At 46.8% G+C, this 19,685-nt stretch overlaps 1 protein-coding gene across 6 annotated transcripts in view; it reads right to left on the bottom strand.

The window, feature by feature from the left end:
• Nucleotides 1–19,685, bottom strand: part of CFAP100 (cilia and flagella associated protein 100) — a 56,525-nt gene that overhangs the window by 3,428 nt on the left and 33,412 nt on the right. For 5 of the 6 annotated variants that reach the window (XM_077857564.1, XM_077857566.1, XM_077857567.1 and 2 more), the window contains 5 exons: nucleotides 19,215–19,263; nucleotides 18,978–19,129; nucleotides 2,649–2,784; nucleotides 1,659–1,864; nucleotides 563–656 (listed from right to left, as the gene is read on the bottom strand). In XM_077857564.1, coding sequence (XP_077713690.1) covers nucleotides 563–656; nucleotides 1,659–1,864; nucleotides 2,649–2,784; nucleotides 18,978–19,129; nucleotides 19,215–19,263 — 637 coding nt within the window. The remainder of the gene's footprint in view (nucleotides 1–562; nucleotides 657–1,658; nucleotides 1,865–2,648; nucleotides 2,785–18,977; nucleotides 19,130–19,214; nucleotides 19,264–19,685) is intronic. The other variant, XM_077857569.1, reaches the window with a different exon arrangement.

Here is a 19,685-nt window from a genome sequence, read left to right as displayed (position 1 = left end):
CCTCGGCCTCGTGTCTGCTGGGGGCCGGGGGCTGTATCCAGGCTTGGGCCTGCACTGGGGAGTGCGCCTCCTGCTTCCAGGGCCAAAAGGAAGTTCCTGGCAGGGCAGTCAGGTTGGGGACCCCCTGGGTATGGGTGATGAGCTGGAGGGGCGGGGTCTGGCCCAAGCGTTGGTGGTATGGTGGGCCCCTGAGGGGCTGAGCTGTTCCTGCCAGCTCCTGAGCCGAGGGCTGCACCAGGGTAGGGCCGTGAGGGCACCAGCCAGTACAGTGGCTGACCAGGATAGGGCAGGTAGCCCCACTGGAGGACGTGCAGGGGAGGCAGGGCCCGAGATGTGGAGGGCAGCCCTATGGGACAGGGGCTGGTGGGGGCCGGGGAGCCAGAGACCCCACTCTAGCCTGGCCTTACTCTGGGGGCCCTGCCTTGCCCCCAGCACCTCAGCAGTAGCGCCTGCAGAGGGGGTGAGCCAGGCTTGGCCGCAGGCCCCCGGCCCCTCCTAGCCCCACTGTGCCTGGTCGCAGGGCCCTTCCCCAGCAGCGACTCCCTGGGGCCACCCTGCCCACCTTCCTCTTGATCTCAGCCTGGGCCCGGGCCTGGGCCCGCTGCAGCCGCTCCTCCTGCAGCTGCTTCTGCATCATGACCTTCTCTTCCCGGAGTCTGGGTGTCCATGACAGCACGAGACGGATTGAGGACTGGAGGCACCTGGGGAGGCTCCCAGACCCCTTCCTGGCTCCTTGTGTGCAGCCCGCAGTCAGGCCATGGCCCTGCCTCTGGAGAAAAGTGCCCCCACTTCCCCCCTTTCCCTGCCAGGCCAGGTTGGCTTCTGCTCCTGTTTCTTCGGGTTCCTGGCTCCGGAGCATCAGCTCATATGCCCTGGAGGCCCACGTTCCCTGGTCCCCTCCCCTGGTCACTGGTCAGCCTGTGTGTGCATCTGGTCATCAGACCTTTGCCCAGTGCCTGCTCCCACCAGGGTACAGGACGAGGGACACCGAGGAAGAGCCCCTGTGCTTGTGGGAGAGACGAGTGGCCTTTTGCAGATGTGTTAGGGCCCTGCAGGAGTGGGTGAGCGTGGTTGAGGGCACCCCCTCACGGGCACACCCCCCCCCCACACCCCCAGTCAGAGGAGCTGGTGGGTCTGTGAGGAACTCCCTGGGCCTCCCTTGGAGGATGGCCCCATGCTGCCTGTGTCCGCCTGACACTGCCACTAAACTGGGCTTTCTCAGCTTTGGCTTGCATCTGCAGCTTTGCTCCCCTGGGCTCTGGCGATGCCAATCTGTCCCTCTCCAATCCAGCAGGGAAAATGGCCATTGCTGTCCCTTGGCCTTGGGGTGAGGCCATGCTGTCCACACCCTCACTTTGGCTCCTGGGCTCCCTGGATCCCCATCATCTCCCACTTCAGAACAGGAGCTTCCCTAACTGGGGCTAAGTTTGGTGCCCTCTCTGGAGGACCCCCTGGCCTTGCCTCAGCCTGGAGCACCAGGGTGCTGTCTCCCCTGGTTTGGGAGCTCTTTGAAGACAGGTCTGTACCTGGCCTCTGTCCTCAGTGCCAGCCTGGAGCAGGAGCAGGGGTGTAGAGGGCATCTCCCTGCTCAGGGCCCTCTCTGCCATGAGAGGCACCCCTGTAGACCACACCAGGTGGGGCGGGGCCTGGGCTCTCACCTCATGCGCCGCTCCTTCTCCTTGGCCTTCTCAGCCTGCTCAATCTTGATCTGCGGTACACGCTCCAGGTTTTCGAGGAGCTCATCCAGGTGCTGCTCGATGATGGTCAGCATCTGCACGGTGCCCAGGTTGGACTCCTGCTGGGTACCGATGCAGTGGTGGTACACGTCTAGCACTTTGCGGTTCAGACTCTCCAGCAGCTTGTCCTGCAAGGCAGGGGGGCCTGCAGAGGGGCTGCATGCACCCCTGTCCTCCCCACTCTGCAGCCTGCTGCACCCAGGGCCCTCGCCGTGACATGGCGGCGTTGCCTGAGCCCTGCCCAGCACACTCAGGAAATGTGGGAGAAACAACTTGGTTGCTTGGAGTTTTCCTGGCCAGAGCGGCCCTTGTCCCCCACTGTCAGCTGGATGCAGCAGGGTTCCAGCCGCCGCTGAGGCTTGCCCCTGTTCCTCGGCCTCCCTCCACCAGGAGTGAGTCTGTCTGGCAGAAGGTGGGAGGCCCCGGCCTGCTGGCTGTGACATCCTGTGTGCCTGGTTCTGGCACACGGTAGGTAAAGTCAACAGTAATGTGAATTAGGAAGCTGGGACTGTGCCAATGGTGCCAGCCCGGGTGCATTGTCAGGAGGGATGTGCCACTCCCTGGAACATTCCTGGCCCTCTGAACCCTCAGCATTCTCTTTCAGGCTTGGGGACATGCCTCCTTCTTCCTGACAGGGTCACCTTCTGGACACTTGTGTTGAATGAAAGAAGGCAGGAATGGAGGGAGATGTGCTGGTCAGCTGAACAGCCCAGGGGCATAAATACACAAGAGTGGCTCTGGTTGGGGGACCAAGGACCTCTTCCAGCCAGTGTGTAAGGCCAGGTCTAAGAGCCTGGAAGGTGGCGAGGCGGGGCTGCCCCAGAGGTGCTCCTGAATGGATGGGGCCCTGGGCTGTGGTCACCCGCACACCCTCCACACCCACTGCCTGCTGGCTGCTGACCGGGGGCCTACCTCCTGTGCACCCTTGTACTCGCCGAAGTGGAAGACGCGGGCTTTGAGCTCCAGCTCGGCGGCCATCTCCTCCTCCTTGTTGATGGACATCATCAGCGTGGTGACCCAGTGCTTCAACTGGCTGACCTCCCTGTCCCTGGATGGGGGAACGGCAGGGCCCTGCCCACTCAGCGCAGCTCTGGGCACTTCACCTGTCTGAGCCTGACTACCCTGCCCCTGTCCTGAGGGCTTGAGGGGTCGTGACCACCAGGCGTCTGCGTGCCCAGGGCCAGAGATGCTGCTGACATACGGAGCTAAAGTTTAAGATCTCTAACAATCAACACTACAAAAAAGTAAGTAACAGCTTTATTAAGGTCTAATTCACATACCTATAAAATTCTCTTAAAATGTACAATTCAGGGGGGCCTGGGAGGCTCAGTCTGTTAAGCACTGGACTCTTGATTTCAGCTCAGGTCATGATCTCAGGGTTGTGAGATTGAGCCCCATGTTGGGCTCCACACGCAGCAAGGGGTCTGCTTGTAGATTCTCTCCCTCTGCCTCTCCCCTCCCCCTCCCCCTGCTCATGCACTCTTCTAAAATAAATTCTTTTTAAAAATGTACAATTCAATAGTGGTCAGGATATTTACACAATTGCACAAACATTGCCATCATCTCATTTTAGAATATTTTCCTCACCCAGAGGAACCCAGTCCCCATGAGTAGTGTGGCCTTTGTGTCTGGCTCCTTCATTCAGCTGAATGTGTTCAGGGTCCATCCATGCTATGACATGTGTCAGAACCATTCTTTTTTAGGACTGTGTGACAGTCCCCTGTGTGGATGAACCACATTTTGTCGAAACGGACATTTGAGTGGTCCTACCTTTTGACTCTTGTGAATGTTCTACTATGAACATTCATAGACAGATTTCTGTGAGGACATGTTTTCAGTTCTCGTGTGTGTGTGTGTGTGTATATAATTTTTTAAGACTTTATTTGAGGGACAGAGAGCATGAGTATGGAGAGGGGCAAAGGGAGAGGAAGAAGCAGACTCCCCACTAAGCAGAAAGCCTGATGCAGGACTCTATCCCAGGACCCTGGGATCATGACCTGAACCGAAGGCAGATGCTTAAACAACCGAGCCACCCAGTACCTTTGGGCATATATTTAGAAATAAAATTCCAACAATCAATTTTTAAGTGAAATAATAAACTTAAAGAATAATACTAAATAAAAATCTGCCACAATCATGGCAGACACTGACCATGTATGTTGGGGTCTCCCAAGCAGGAATCTCTGCTCATAGGGCTGATGTGGGACCACCCAGTGTGGGCAGCTGCATCTGGCCAGTCCACCAGTAGTGCCTGGGAGGCCCAGAGGGACCCTGCCACCCCCATGGTGATTCTGTGGCTCTTCCCCCATTTGTTGATAGAACCCACTGCCATTTTCCCAACCCTAAGCTGCTCCTTTGCCCACTGTGGGTCCCATGGCCTATCACGTGCATCAGCACAGGGGTGCAGGGCACCCCCACCACAGGAACTCTCCAGGCCACACTCCCCTGGCTGTGGGGTTGAGGGCTGAGACCAGAAACTTGTGAACTGGTCTGGCCAGCTCTCCTGGGCTCATGCCCAGAGGTGGATGGCCAGAGAGCCCACAAGCAGCACACACACAGCCCACCCACCCAGGTGCTGGGGGGCTCATGCAGGTCCTCATGCACCTGGGACAACAGCAGAGAGCATGTCCTGGGTGTCAGGACCAACTTTCCTCCAACCAAAGTGCCCCTTGTAGGAGTGGTAGTCCTCCCCAAGGATACATGATGCATTCAGTTTTAACCTTTTTTTTTTTTTTTTTTTTTTTAAATCCTTCACTTTCAGTGCCTTAACTGGTAAGTGATCCTACAGCTGGCGCGGTACTACTTTGCTTTTGCCCTCCTTTGCTATATGGATGTGGTAGTGGTGGTGGAGGGGTTTTCATCATTGTTCTATTTCTTATCAGGGTAACTGGGATAAAAAGATACCTTTTCCCTACTAGTTCTCTTTAGATATAAAAATTGTTGGGTCACAATCTTTTCTCCTCAACTAGATCTCACCAATTTACAGGAATGCAAAGACCTAAGGGACATACTGCTCAGCATTGATCCTCAGACTACCATGCATATCACCTGCATGTTTGTCAGAAATGCAGATTCTAGGAGGGATTCCAGTGCACACGGAGTCTAAGGAGCACTTCATTACTGGAGAAGTGACCTGGCTTCTTTAACAGCCAGACTGCAGGAGGACAAGTTAGAGAGGAAACCTATAGATTGAAAGGAATTTAACAACGCAACTAATTGCAGAGCATGATATATTTGGATTCTAATTCAGACTAAGTCTAGAAACTCCATTTATGGATTATAGATATTTAATATTAAGGATTACTGTTTTTTTTAATGTGATGATGGTATTGTGATTATATAATAGAGTCCATATCTTTTTAGAGGTATCTACTGGAATATTTACAGATGAAATGATACATGCCTGGAATTTGCTAAGAAATACTATGGGAGATGAAGAAGTTGGTGGGTCTAGGTAAAGGGAGATGGGCTTTGAGTTGATCACTACTGAAGCTGGTGATGGGATCCTGGGGATTCATGATACTATTCTCTCTACTTTTGTACATTTGTATGTATGAAATTTTCTTAGAGCTGTTGGGATGAATTACAGAAGTTATAACAAGTTTTTGAAAGCTAACAAGAAAGATGATCTCTTCATAAATACCTAAGAATATATAGTCAGAAAGCTTAGTATACTTGTATTAAAAAAAGAAAAACAAAAAAAGCAGACACCACCAAATATGAATAAAGACCAAGCAAAGAAAAGAGTTACCACATTCCTGCAGAAATAGCAGCAAAAAAAAAAAACCCAAAAACAAAAACAAAAAGCAAAACAAAACAAACAAACAAACAAAAAAACCCAAAAACAAACAAACAAATTTGAAATGGAGAAAGCAGAGTAGGAGCACCATGAATCTGTCTCCCCACTAGACAATGATTGCACTTGCAGAATCTGATATAGCCATTTTGGAACTCTAGAGCCTATTGAAAGCTTGTAACTTCATGGGAAGTCTTGGACAGTAATGGTGGTTAGAGCCATTTCAGCCCTAAGCATAGTAACACTTACCTAGCCACTACTCCCAGCCATGTGGCAGGCAAGCTGTTCAGGTTTTCTGGAGCAGCTAGGACACAGCCTACTGGAGCTAGGGTGGGCAAAAAAGGACCTTGTCCAAATGTTGGGGATCTCTGCTCTGATCCCTGATTGGTGCTTTCGACCACAGAGGTACAAATAGGCCGGCAGCTGTTGTTTCATTTCCCTTCATTGTTTCAAGCCACCCCTAGCCCCACTTGACTTCCAGGGGATTTAAAAGGCTAGTGTCCTTTTTCCTCCCTTCATTTTGGCTTTTTTCCCTTTGGAGAGCCAGACTTTAAAGACCAAAGACATACAAAACAACAGCATATATGGGAAAAATTAGAAAGTGACCATGCATGCCCAGGGAAAGTCTCAGAAAAGACCTAAGTGTATACCACAGGATGGTTCTCAAGACAGAGACAGCCCACAGGTTTCAAAGGGAAACAATACACATGGAGTAGGAAAATGAAAAATTCTCTAGGATTCAAAGGCTTATCTGAGTAGGGAGAAGACGGAATCAGTGATCTTGAAGATAGGACACTGGAAACTATCAAGGCTGAGAAACAGGAAGAAAAACATTGAAAAAAGGAAGCAAACAGACCGTAAGGAATTAGTGGGACATCATCAAGAGCACAAATACATGTATCATGGGAGTCCCAGAAGAAGAGAAAAGGGGGCAGAAAGATTTGAAGACTAATGGATGAAAATTCGAAAATTTGATGAAAGACATGAATATAAACATCCAAGAAGCTCAAGAAACTCCCAAGTAAGAGGAAACCAAAGAGCCCCACACTGAGACATTATTATAATCAAACTATCACAGGATAATGAAAAGCCAAAGCTGAGAAGTTTGAAAGTTGCAAGAGAGGAGCAAATCATTGTATACAGAAGATCTTCAAGAAGATCATCAGCAGATTTTTCCTTAGAAACTTTGGAGGTCAGGGGCAGCCCTGGTGGCTCAGAGATTTAGCACTGCCTTCAGCCCAGGGCGCAATCCTGGAGACCTGGGATTGAGTCCCACGTCAGGCTCCCTGTGTGGAGCCTGCTTCTCCCTCTGCCTGTGTCTCTACTTCCCTCTGTCTGTCTGTCTGTCTCTCTCTCATGAATGAATAAATAAATAAATAAATAAATAAATAAATAAGGTCTTAAAATTTTTTTAAAAGAAACTTTGGAGGTCAGAAGATAGTGGACTGACATAGTCAAAGTGCTCAGAGAAAAAACTTAACTAAGCATTCTATATCTGGCATAACTGTCCTTTAAATGTGAGGGACTGGGACGCCTGGGTGGCTTAGTGGTTGGGCGTCTGCCTTCAGCCCAGGGCATGATCCTGGAGACCCCGGATCAAGTCCCACGTCAGGCTCCGTGCATGGAGCCTGCTTCTCCCTCTGCCTGTGTCTCTGCCTGCCTCTCTCTGTGTGTCTCTCATGAGTAAATAAATAAAATCTTTAAAAAAAAAATAAAAGGGAGAAGCTAAGACTCTCCCCAATGAACAAATGTGAAGGAGTTCATTGCCACTAGACCTGCCCTCCGAGAAATACTCAGGGGAGTCCTGCAGTGAAGTGAAAGGAAATCAGACAGTAAAGCCATATGACATTAAAAATCTCAATAAAGGTATAATGTGGGCAATTTGAAAAGCTAGTAAAAGTGTAACTCTGTAGGTTTTGTAACTGTACTCTCTGTTTTCTACATGATTTAAGAGACTAATACACTTAAAAGAATTTTTAATGTTTTAGAGCACACAATGTATGGAAATACGAGCTTGTGACATCAGCAACAAAAGGATGAAGATGGAACTGTAAGGGAGCAGAGTTTTTGTATGTTATTGAAGTTAAGGTGGTATAGATTCAAATTTGAGTGTGGTAACCACAAAGAAAATAGCTATAGAATATCCACAAAAGGAAAAGAGAAAGGAATTCAAACATTTCACTACAATCAACTAACCACAAAGAAAACAGTATTGCAGGGCATGAGGAACAAAAACTATAAGGCATATAGAAAACAAAATTACAATGACAGAAGTCCCACCATATTATTAATTACTTTACTATAAATGGGCTAAGTGCGCTCTCTCTCTCACTCTCTCTCTCTCTCTCTCTTTTTTTATGAAGGGCTAAACTCTCCAATCAAAAGACTGAGACTGGCAGAATGGATAACACATGATTCAACTGTATGCTGTCTACAAGAGACTCACTTGAGATCCAAAGACACAAACAGGTCAAGAGTGAAAGGATGGGGAAAGATATTCATGCAAATAGCAAACCAGAAGAGAGAGCAAGGGTAGCAATATTAGGATTAGACAGAAAAATTTACAGGAGACAAAGAAGAACATTATATATTAATATCCAATACAATAAGAAAGTATAATAATTATAAGCATTTATGTACCTAATAACAGAATACCAAAATATACGAAGCAAAAACTGACAGATGGAAGAGAGAATTAATTCTACAATGACAGAGGCCTCAATATCCCCCTTGCAATAGTAGAAGAACAAGCAGACGAGATAAGGAAACAGGACTGAAGCATCATATACACCATCTGGATGTAACAGGCATACACAGAAAACTCTACCCGACAACAGAGGTATACACTCTCAAGTGTGGATGGGGCATTTTTAGGATGTCCCAAACATTAGGGCCTCAAACTAAGTTTCAATAGATTTTAAAAAGATAGGCATTATACAAAGTATCTTCTCTGCCAACAACTGGACAAAGTTAGGAATTGTTAACAAAAGCAAAACTGGAAGATTTCACAAAGTTGTAGAAACTAAAGAACATATTTTTCAGCAACCAATGGACCAAAGAAGAAATCATAAGGGAAATTAGAAAGAAACCAACAAACAGGGATCCCTGGGTAGCTCAGCAGTTTAGCACCTGCCTTCGGCCTAGGGTGTGATCCTGGAGACCCAGGATCAAGTCCCACATCAGGCTCCCTGCATGGAGCCTGCTTCTCCCTCTGCCTGTGTCTCTGCCTCTCTTTCTGTGTTTCTCATGAATAAATAAATAAAATCTTTAAAAAAAACATAGATGAAGAATACAACAGAGCAATACTTACAGGGCACATAGCAAAACTTACAGTGCTAGGGGAGAATTTACGACTATAAAGAAAGAGAAAGATCTCAAACCAACAACCTGACTTTACAACTTAAGGAACTTCTAGAAAAAGAAGAAATTCAACCTGAAACTAGCTAATGAAAGGAAGGGATTTTTACAAAAATTGGAGGAGAAAAACAAAGTAGAGAATAGAGAATCAGTTTTTCAGTAAGATCGATATAATTGACAAACCCTTAGCTTGATAGACTAAGGAAAGGAAGACTGAAGTTACTAAAATAAGAATGAAAGTGGGAACATCACTACTGATCCTACAGAAATGAGAAGGATTAGGAGAGAGTACTTTCAACAACTGTGTGCCTCCAAACTGGACAATTGACAAATTCCTAGAAACACAAAAGCCACCAAGTAGAAATAGAAAATCTGAATAGTCCTATCTATACCTAGTAAGGAGATTGAATCAGTAATCAAAAATCTAATACCAATCCTTTTTAAACTTTTCCAAAAAAATTAAAGAGGAGGGAACACCTCCTAATTCATTCTATGAGAAGAGCATAACCATGATACCAAAGCCAGTCAAAAGACACTTATAAAAAAAAAACAAAAAAAAACTACAGACCAACGTCTCTGATGAACATTCATGCAAAAAAGTCAACACATGCTCTGCTAGATCCTGGCTGGCATTTAGGATTCTGGAGGAAACAGGTGACAGACCTGTGAACACACAGAATTCAGCCAAATATTAGAATGATTATACTGTACTTATATTAGAAGGATTAGAAGCAAGTGGGACTTATTCTGGAATGCAAGGATGTATTATCAATCAAGGTAATACACCACATTAACCGAATAAAGGAGAAATACCATATGATCATCTCAATTGATACAGAAAAGGGATTTGACAAACACAAAATAGCAAAATAGGGATGGGAGGAAACTACCTCCATATTATAAAAGCCATATACGAAAAGCCCACAGCAACATCATACTCAGTGGCCAAAGACAGAAAGATTTTCCTCTAAGATCGGATGGTAAGGATGCTTGCATTCACCACTTCTATTCAACATAGTACTGGAAGTTCTACCAGAGTGATTAAGTAAGGAAAAGAAAGAAAAGACATCCAAGTTGGGAAAGAAGAAGTAAAATCATCTGTTTGCAAATGATATAATCTTCTATGTAGAAAACCCTAAAGACTCTACCACAAAGCTGTTGGAATTAAATAAATTTAGCGAAGTAGCAGGATACAAAGTCAGCAAAATCAGCTATCGTTCTATACACTAATAATGAGCACTCTGGAAGGAAAAATGAAAACAGTCCCATTTACAATAGCATCCAAACAACTCCACTTGCAATAGCATCCTAAAGTTAAAAACAGAAATACCGTGTGCTCCAGCAATTACACTTTTGGAAATAATACCCAGAGGAATTGAAAGCAGAGTCTTGAAGAAGCATTTGTGTACTCATGATTGCAGCAGCAGTATTCACAGGGGCTACAGTGTGGAAGCAACCCAAGTGTGCATGGTGGACGAATGGATGAACAAGATGTGGTCAAGACATAAATGGAATATACCTAACTGTAGAAAGGAGGGAAACTCTGACACATGCCACCACACATGAACGAACCTTGAAGGCATTGAGTGAAAGAAGCCAGCTACTAAAAGTCAAATATTGTATGATCCCACTTCAGTGAGGTATTTGGAGTAGTCAAAACCTTTATGACAGAAAGCACAGTGGCTTTGCAGGGACCGAGGGGCAGGAGGACGGAGACCTCCTAGTTAACAAGGGTAGAGCTTCAGTTTTACGAGACAGGAAGAGCTGGGGCGTTGTACAGTGAGGATGGGGGCACAGCAACATCAACGTACTTAGTACCACTGAACCAACACAAGTGGTTAAGATGGCAAATTTCATGTTATGTGCCTTTTATCACACCAAAAAAGGAAAGAAAATGAAATAGAGACCCCTTTCACCCTCAAATACAAGAGTGATGCTCTGCTAGACCCCAGCTGGCATTTAGGTTCCTGGAGGAAACAGGTGACACATGCTTAGTTCTGGTTCCTTTATGGGTACCTGGCTTTTTTTTTTTTTTTTTTTTTTTTTTTTTTTTTAAGTGAGGAGGGGCAGAGGGGGAGAGAGATTGGGAGAGAGAATCTTAAGCAAGCTCCATGCCCAGAGTCGGGGCTGGATCTCACAACACTGATACCATGACCTGAGCCAAAATCAAGAGCTGGATGCTTAACTGGCTGAGCCACTCAGGTGCCCTGTGGGTACCTGTCTTTTTGCTTGTTTTCCTCATCTGCCTCGGGATCGTGGCTTTTTTGGCTGACTCTTAAGCCCCACAGGACGGGCTCCCTGCCCGCAGGCCTGGCCTTTGTTTCAGCACAGGGAAGTGTACATCCATCACTACACTGGCTTTTGCTCCTCCGTGTGTGGCCACCTCCTGGAATTCCTCCCATGTGCCCCCTGTCCACGGTCTCCCTGGGATCCTATCGCTTCATCTCCTTGTCCTCTCCCTCAGAGTTCTGGGAGCTGTTCCCAGCTTAACATTGTCTCCCTTGCCTACTCGACTGCCGGCTGTGTCCAGTCCTCCTTGTGGCCTTGATGCCCATGGGTGGTCTGCACCCAGTCTGCTCTGTGGCAGCAGGGCTGCAGCTTACTGGGAGAATTTAAGAGGTTTGTCCTGATTCTTCAGGATCCACTTTTACTTGGATTTCTCACACTCCTCCCTTAATGAATGTATTTTCTCATGTTTCCGGTGACATTTTCCTGCTTACTTGTCCTTTGTGCTTCAAGTCAGTGCAAGTCTAATACCAGGGATTTGAAAGGAGTTGTGCCATTTTGATGGTGTGTCCAGATGGAGCCTGGGCTGGAGGCGGATGTGCAGGCTGGTTTCCCCTGAGCCTTGGGGACTCAGGTCTGAGTGGCAGCCATAGTTGCAGGTGCATCACACGACTGCCAAGACTCAGCCCACACAAGATCTCACCTCAGCCAGAGGTCAGCACTGGCATGTGCCTTCTGCAGCTGGCATGTGGTGGGCTTTGCCCTGGGGGCCCCTGCTGCTGCAAGACTGATCTTCATCTCCACCTCTGGCTCATTGCGGTGAGGGGGTGTCTGTGTTCCTTCCTGTGCATTTTCCGACTTACTGGCTGGGCTGGGTTTTCCTGGAGGAAGGTTTGGATGGTTTCCAGGAACGGACTTAGGCTTAATTTCTCTTTTCTGTTCTTTTAGCCAATGTGTCAGAATCTGGGAGGGATTGGGTTGGGCTTTATCTCACTTGAGCAGCTCTGCTCTTTCTTCTGGCTCCCATCACCTCTGGCTGCTGGAAGTATTGAGCCAATGCTGGTGTTTGGGCTCTGCAGCTTCCCTTGGGCTGTTCTGGGGTCCTTGTGCTCCCTTCTGTATCCAGGGATCCATCTTCCTGGGCTGGGCTTCCTTGGCCCTCACTGGAGGGACTGTGCAGTGAGCATCTCAAATCACAGCAAGGTGGGCAGAGAATGAGGCTAGGACGCAGCACACAAAATCCAAGGAAGTGCTCACCCTTGGGGTCACACGTGCACCTCTCTAAACGTTGTGCCCTGGCTACCTCATGCACCTCACCCCAGTCCTCCCTGGCCAAGAATGAATGATGCTGTTCTCTCATCCAAGGAGGCAGGACATGACTCATCCTACAACCCTTATGCACCCAGTCAATGTAGAGAAGTAAGTGACAAAGTCAGCCTTCAAAAGTCCTCAACTTGCCAGGAAATATTGAGATTTAATTTACCTATAATAAAATACATCCATTTTGTGTGACATTTGATGAGATTTGACAGATTTACACACCTGTGTAAGGACCAGCATTATCAGGACAGAACATTTTCATCACCCCAAAAGTTTCCTCATGCCCCTTTGTATCAACTCCCTCTCCTGTCACAGCCACAGGTACCCAATGGGCTGATGTCTCCATTCATTTTCCCTTATGAGCAAACCTCTAAGGTGGCCTCTGGAGACACCTGCTTCCTCAAAGGTGTTACTGGAATGTGGGCTGAGCCCAGCAGCTTGCTTCTAGCCAGTGGAATGTGGGATGGGGTGTCACCTCTGCGCTTAGGGTACATGAGACCATGACCTCCGTCTTGCTAGCAGACTCATTCTCTTGGCTTTTTGGCTTGCATGCTTTGAAGGAACAAGCTGCTATTATCAGAGCTCATGTGGCAAGAGACTGAGGGTGGCCTCTGGCTTACAGCCAGCAAGGAATCAAATCAGCCACATGAATGAGCTTGGAAGTGGCTCCTTCCTCAAGTGCAGTTTTGGGATGACCACAGCCCACCTGCCACCTGGACAGCAATCCATGAAAGGTCCCACTGCAGAGGAGCCAGCCCAGCTGGGCCCAGATCCCTGATCCGCAGAAAGGGTGAAATAATAAATACGTGTTATATTAAGCCACCAAGCTTTGGGATGATTTGTTACGCAACTGATAACCAATATGGCTGGTTCTAGCACTGCAAATGAATGACATAGTAGGTCATCTTTGGTGCCTGGCTTCTTTCCCTCAGCATAATGTGTGTGGGGTTCAGCCACATTGTTGCCTGTGTTAATAGTTTTCTCCTTTTTTTTTTTTTTATTGCTGAGTAGATTTCTATGGTGTTTAATGGCTTCCTTACAAGTCCACACCCTAATCTCAAGACCCTGTGGATACAGTATATTACTTTGCAAGGGAGACCAAGGTGGTAGCTGCACTTAAGGTTGCAAACCAGCTGACCTGGAGATGGGGAGATGATCCTGGATTGCCTGGTGGGCCCAGTGTCATCACAAGGGTCCTTATAAATGGAAGAGGGAGGCAAGAAAGAGAGTCAAGGGTGACAGGGTGTGAGAAAGACTCAGCTGGCATTGCTGGTTTGAAAATAGAGGGGCCATGGTGGCCTCTGGAAGCTGGACAAGGTAACAAAAAGATCTCTCCAGAAAGACCCCCTGCTGATGCCTTGATTTCAGCCCAGTGATACCTATTTTGGAATTCTGGGCTCCAGACCTATAAGGGAATAAATTTGTTCTACAGCACTCTGCAGGGCAGCCCCGGTGGTGCTGCAGCCTAGGGTGTGATCCTGGAGACCCTGGATTGAGTCCCACGTCAGGCTCCCTGCATGGTGCCTGCTTCTCCCTCTGCCTGTGTCTCTGCCTCTCTCTCTCTCTCTCTCTGTGTCTCTATGAATAAATAAATAAATAAATAAATAATCTTTAAAAAAAAAAAATAAGGCACTCTGCAGTCATTTGTTATAGCAGCAACAGACATTTAATGCACACAGCTTGTCCACTCCCTTGCTGTGGACATATGGGATTTTTCTTTTTTTGTTGCTGTTTATTTTTTTTAAAGATTTATTTATTTATTTATGATAGACATAGAGAGAGCTCAACTCCTACACAGGAGGAGGGAGAAGCAGGCTCCATGCTGGGAGCCTGACGTGGGACTCGATCCCGGGACTCCAGGATCGCACCCTGGGCCAAAGGCAGGCGCTAAACCGCTGAGCCACCCAGGGATCCCCTTGTTGCTGTTTTTTAGGGATTTTATTTGTTTTAGAGAGAGAGAGAGTGACTGAGCAAACAAGATGAGCACAGGGAGGGGCGGGGGGGGGAGAAAGAAAATTTTAGGCAGACTCTGCAAGGAGCACAGAGCCTGATGTGGGCTCAACCTCAAAGCCCTGAGAACATGACCTGAGCCTAAATCAAGAATCAGACACTTAACCAACTGAGCCACCCAGGTGCCCCCAGCATGTGGGCTGTTTCTAGTTCTTGCCCTATTATGAATAACTTTGCTGTGAAGAATTCTGGGCTTTGTGTGTGTGTATGTCTGTGTGGTCTCCAATACAGCCACTCTTTCTTCCAGTGTTGGAATAGATTTCTCATTTGCTGTTGTATAGGTTTTTGGATAGAGATTTCATCTTTAACAGCAGTTTTAGGTTCACAGCAAAATCGAGAAGGTACAGAGAATTCCCATATCCACTCCTCCCACCTCCCTCCTCCACCATCAACATATATTTGTTACAATCAGTGAACCTACAGCAGCACATAATTATCACCCAAAGTCCATAGTTTCCATGAGGGTCCACACTTAGTGCTGTTCCTTCCATAGGTTTGGACAAATGTATGACCTGTATGACAGGTTTCCATCATTAGGGGTATCATGCAGAGTCATTTCACTGCCCTAAATATCCTCTGCGCTCCACCTACTTACCTTGCCTCCCCCCAAACCCTGGCAATCCAATCTTTTGGATTTGGGCCATTCTAATAGGTGTACATAGTAGTATAGTTTTGAGCTGCAATTCCTTAATGACATCTGATGTTGAACATCTTTTCATATGTTTATTTGCCATCTGTATATATTATTTGATGATGTGTCTTTGGCCCTGTTCAGGTCTTTGGCCCACTTTTAAGTCAGATTGTTCACTTTTTTTTGAAGATTTTATTTATTTATTCATGACAGACACACAGAAAGAGAGGCAGAGACACAGGCAGAAGGAGAAGCAGGCTCCCTGCAGGGAGCCCGAGGTGGGACTTGATCCCAGGACCCTGGAGTCACACCCTGAGCTGAAGACAGATGCTCAACCGCTGAGCCACCCAGGCATCCTTTATGGTTAAAATTTAAGAGTTCTTTGTATATTTTGGATAATGGTTCTTTATCAGATACGTGTTTCACAAATATTTTCTTCCAGCCTGTGACTTGTCTTGTCATTCTCTTACCTTTCATAAAGCAGAATCATTAATGTTCATGGAGTCTAGCTTACCAATTCTTTCTTCATGGATTGTCACTTTGGGATTGCATCTAAAATTCACCAGACCCAAGGGCATCCTACGTTATCTTCCAGGAGTTTTATGGTTTTGCATTTTGTACTTCGGTCTATGATCCCTTTTGAGTTAGTTTTTTATGAAAGGTGTAAAGTCTGTGTCTAAATTCATTTTTTGCATGTGGATGTCCAGTTCTCCCAGCACCATTTGTTGAAAAGTCTCTCTTTGCTCTATTGCATAGACTTTGCTCCTCTGTCAGAGATCAGTTGACTGTATTTGTGTGAGTCTGTTCCTGAGCTCTCTATTCTGTTCCACTGATTTATTTGCCAGTAACACATCACTTGATTACTGTGGCTTCATCATAAGTCTTGAAGTTGGATAGTGTAAATCCTCCAACTTTGTTGTTCTTTAACAACATGTTGGCTCTTCTGGGTCTTTTGCCTCTCTGTATAAACTTTAGAATCAGTTCGTTGGTATCCACAAGATAACTTTCTGGGATGCTGATTGGGATTGCATTAAATCTATAGATCAAGTTGGGAGGAACTGATATCCTGACAATATTGAATCTTCTCACCTATATACATGAACTAGCTCTAACTCTTTGGTCCATCATCAGAATTTTATATTTTTCCTCATATAAATCTTGTACATATATTGTTAGTTTTATTTTTTATTTTTTAGAGGGAGAGAGAGTGTGCATGAGGTGGGGGGAGGGGCAGGAGGAGAGGGAGAAAGAATCTTAAGCAGGCTCCATGCTCAATGTGGAGCCCAACTCGGGGCTTGATCTCATGACACTGAGATCATGACCTCGGCTGAAATCAAGACTTGGATGCTCAACCAGCTGAGCCACCCAGGTGCCCATTGTTAGTTTTATATGTAAGTATTTCTTTTTTGAGAGTTCTAATGAAAATAGTATTGTGTTTTCAATTCCAAATTCCACTTGTTCATTGCTGGCACATAGGAAATGAAGTTTTGTACTGTAACCCTGTATTCTGTAACCTTGCTATAATGGTTTACTAATCCAGGAGTTTTTTGTTGATTCTCTGAGATTTTCTGTAAGATGATCTTGTCATCTGCCAACAAAAAAGTTATTTCTTTCTTCCCCATCTGTATACAGGTATTCCTGCTTTTCTAAATTCCCTATTAGGCCACTTTCCTTTTATGAAAGATCTACATTGGTATGTTTTCACTAACTGAAAGAAAACTGAAGAGGATTTTCACGTTTATGAAAAAAGGCAAAAGGTGAAAATAGTGTTCAGTGTCTGCTGTGCAGTAAGCCATTATGGAGGCCTCACTTACCTGCCTCCAGCAACAAGACTGGCACCGCCAAGCTCCTGCCCCAAGAACTACACCCAGCATCTCAGTACCAAGGCTCTAGAGCTCTGCACTGTGTCTTTGCACATCAATGCTCTATCTCTTCTTTATGCATGTTAGCAAGATGAGTCCGAAGGTTTCAGAAAAGCCTAAGAGAGGTTATTTTTTGAGTCTGGGAACACTGAGAAAATTTTCCTTATCAATTTATGCTACTTGCTCCTTTGCTTTATACCATTTTGGTTTACAAAAGGTTTTATAGGAATGTTCTACTTTGATATTGAGGAAACCTGTATGTTTATTTCCTTTTCTTGTCTTATTGGCTTAGTGAGGACTCCCAGTAAGATGCTGAAAAGGAGAGGTGAGAGAAGACATCCTTGCTTTGTTCCTGATCCTAGTGGGAAAGCTTTAAGCATGATGTTAGTGGTAGGGTTTTTGTAGATAGCTTTTACCAAGTTCAGGAAGTTCTCTATTCCTAGTTAACGGAGAGCTTTTATTATGAATCGGTGTTAGATTTTATCAAATGCTTTTTTTCTGTATCTATTGATATAGTGATGTGCTTTAATTGGTTTTCAAACACTGAAACAGCCTTGCATATCTGGGAAAAATCCCACCTGAACACAGTGTACAATTCTTTTATACATTGTTCGATTCAATTTGCTAATATTTTGTTGAAGATTTTTTACATGTATGTTCATGAGAAATACTGGCCTGTAGTTTACTTTTCTTGTAATGTCTTTCCCTGGTTTTGGAATTAGGTTAGTGTTGGTCTTACAGAATGAGTTAGAAAGTATTCCCTCTCTATCTTCTGGAAGACACTGTAGAGATTGGTAAAATTTCTTCCTTAAATATTTAGTAGAATTTGCTACTAACCCCATCTGGGTCGGGTGCTTTCTCTTTTGAAAGTTATTAATTATTGAATCAATTTCCTTAATAAATACAGACCTATTCAGGTTACTTGCTGCATATATTTTTAAAAGTATATGTGTATCTCTTGCTGAGATAGGGTGGTTGAGTTCACGGAAGTTAATGCATACAGGCCATGACTCTCCTGGAAATAAAGTGTTGGTGCTCAAGGATGGCTCAGCTGGCTAAAGACCAGTGACTGGAGTGCATCTCCAGGATTCTGCTAATGCAAGTGTGTACGTGTGTGTCCTCTGGCCAGGTTTCTGGAATCTGGGAGGCTGCCTGCATTTCCCCAGCTCATCTCCCTTTCTCTGTCTCTGCTACTCTCAGCTTTCTAGGAGACACAATCTTGCCTGAGAGCTAGTGGTTTCATATCACCCAAAAGAGACTCTGGGCAGGAGATTCTCCATGGCAGGACACAGGCCAACAAGACTCAAGAATATGACTCCCTATGGAGCCTCAAAGCCCTGGGATGGCTTCCACCTTACATCTTTGCACTTGCTTTCTCTCTGCCTGGAACCCTCTTCCACCAGATATATGTGGCTTCCCATTGCTCAGGAAGTGCCTGGTTCAAATGATGCTTTCCCCTAGAAGCCTGCCCTGGCCCTCCACTATGGCCTTCCCTATCACTGTCTCTCTTCTTTTGTCACATGTCAGTACCTACAAGTCACCCCTGTCTGCCTCCATCAAAAATCAGCTGCACGAGGCAGGGCCTTGCTTGTCCTTAGAGAGCCTAGCCCTGGGCTTGCCCCAGAATAGGAGTTCACTCTTTGGGTGTGAAGGGATGATTCCTTGCTCCTGATGAGCCTCACCTATTGCCCCAGTCTGACACGGCCCAGCAGAATGCACCTGGGTGGGAGCCCCTTGATACCTCCCAGGTTGCAGGCTGCTCTGGGGTGGGGAGAGGACTAGCCCCATGTGGATCCACCTACCTGACCTCTTCCCACCTCCTCCCCAGCTCTCCTGCCCAAAATGACATGCCTTCTCCCCAGAGTCAGGCTTCCAGTGGAGCTTTCCAGAAAGCTGAAGCTAGAGCAGGGGCAGAACTTTGGATGGGAGGATGGGTGGCTGCATAGCTCAGTTCCCAGTGGCTACGGGGGTCCCAGGATGACAGCCAGTGATGGAACCCTCTCCTCCCCGCACCCAGCCAGCCCTGTCAGGAGACCTACATGCGGATCTGGGTGTTTTTCAGGGTTAAGCTCAGATCATCCAGGGCCTCCTCCATCTCCTGTGTGTTCTGGATGAGGGAGAGGTTCTGCTCCTCTAGATTCATGAAGACGTCCAGGAGCTGCTGGGGCTCTGTGAAGTACAGCTCCAGCTCCTGCAACCAGAGCCATGTGTGCAGGCCGGCTGGGCAATGCGGGGGGACGAGCTTCTGCAGCCCCACCCAGAGTGGGGCCACTGACCTCCCCTTCACTGTCTGGATCCTCGTACACTGTGGAGATGGAGTTTGACCTGCAGAGAGATGTGGGGTCAGGGCACTGCTACCCTGCCTGGGGAGGCAGGGGAGCCAGAGGTCTGCTGGTTGTCTTACCCCATCCCCGGTGCTGAAGCCTCCTGGCATCACCAGGGTACCTTCCTGCCCCTTGTGCCCTCCTCCTCTCCGTCCCAGCAGCTGAGCAGGCAAGGGCACCAGTTCCCCTTTCCTCCCCATAGCTGTCGTACAGCAGTCAGGGGACAGTTTCAAAATTCGATTAGTTGATAGCATTTCAGTTAGAATAAAACTCAGCCTCCCCGGGAGCCTGTAGGGCCCCTACTGTGCCCTCACCTCCCTCTGCTACCCTCGAAGTTGCTCTGCTCCTGCCCTACCAGCTCTCTTGAGGTTTCTCTGGGGGCTGACCCTACCACAGGACCTTTGCATCCACAGCTGCCACTGC

This window comes from Canis aureus, chromosome 19 (genome assembly GCF_053574225.1).
Source record: "Canis aureus isolate CA01 chromosome 19, VMU_Caureus_v.1.0, whole genome shotgun sequence".
In the NCBI taxonomy this organism is placed as follows: Eukaryota; Metazoa; Chordata; class Mammalia; order Carnivora; family Canidae; genus Canis; species Canis aureus.
The sequence above is the reverse complement of the archived record's forward strand: the minus strand, read 5'-3'. Positions and strand labels throughout refer to the sequence as shown.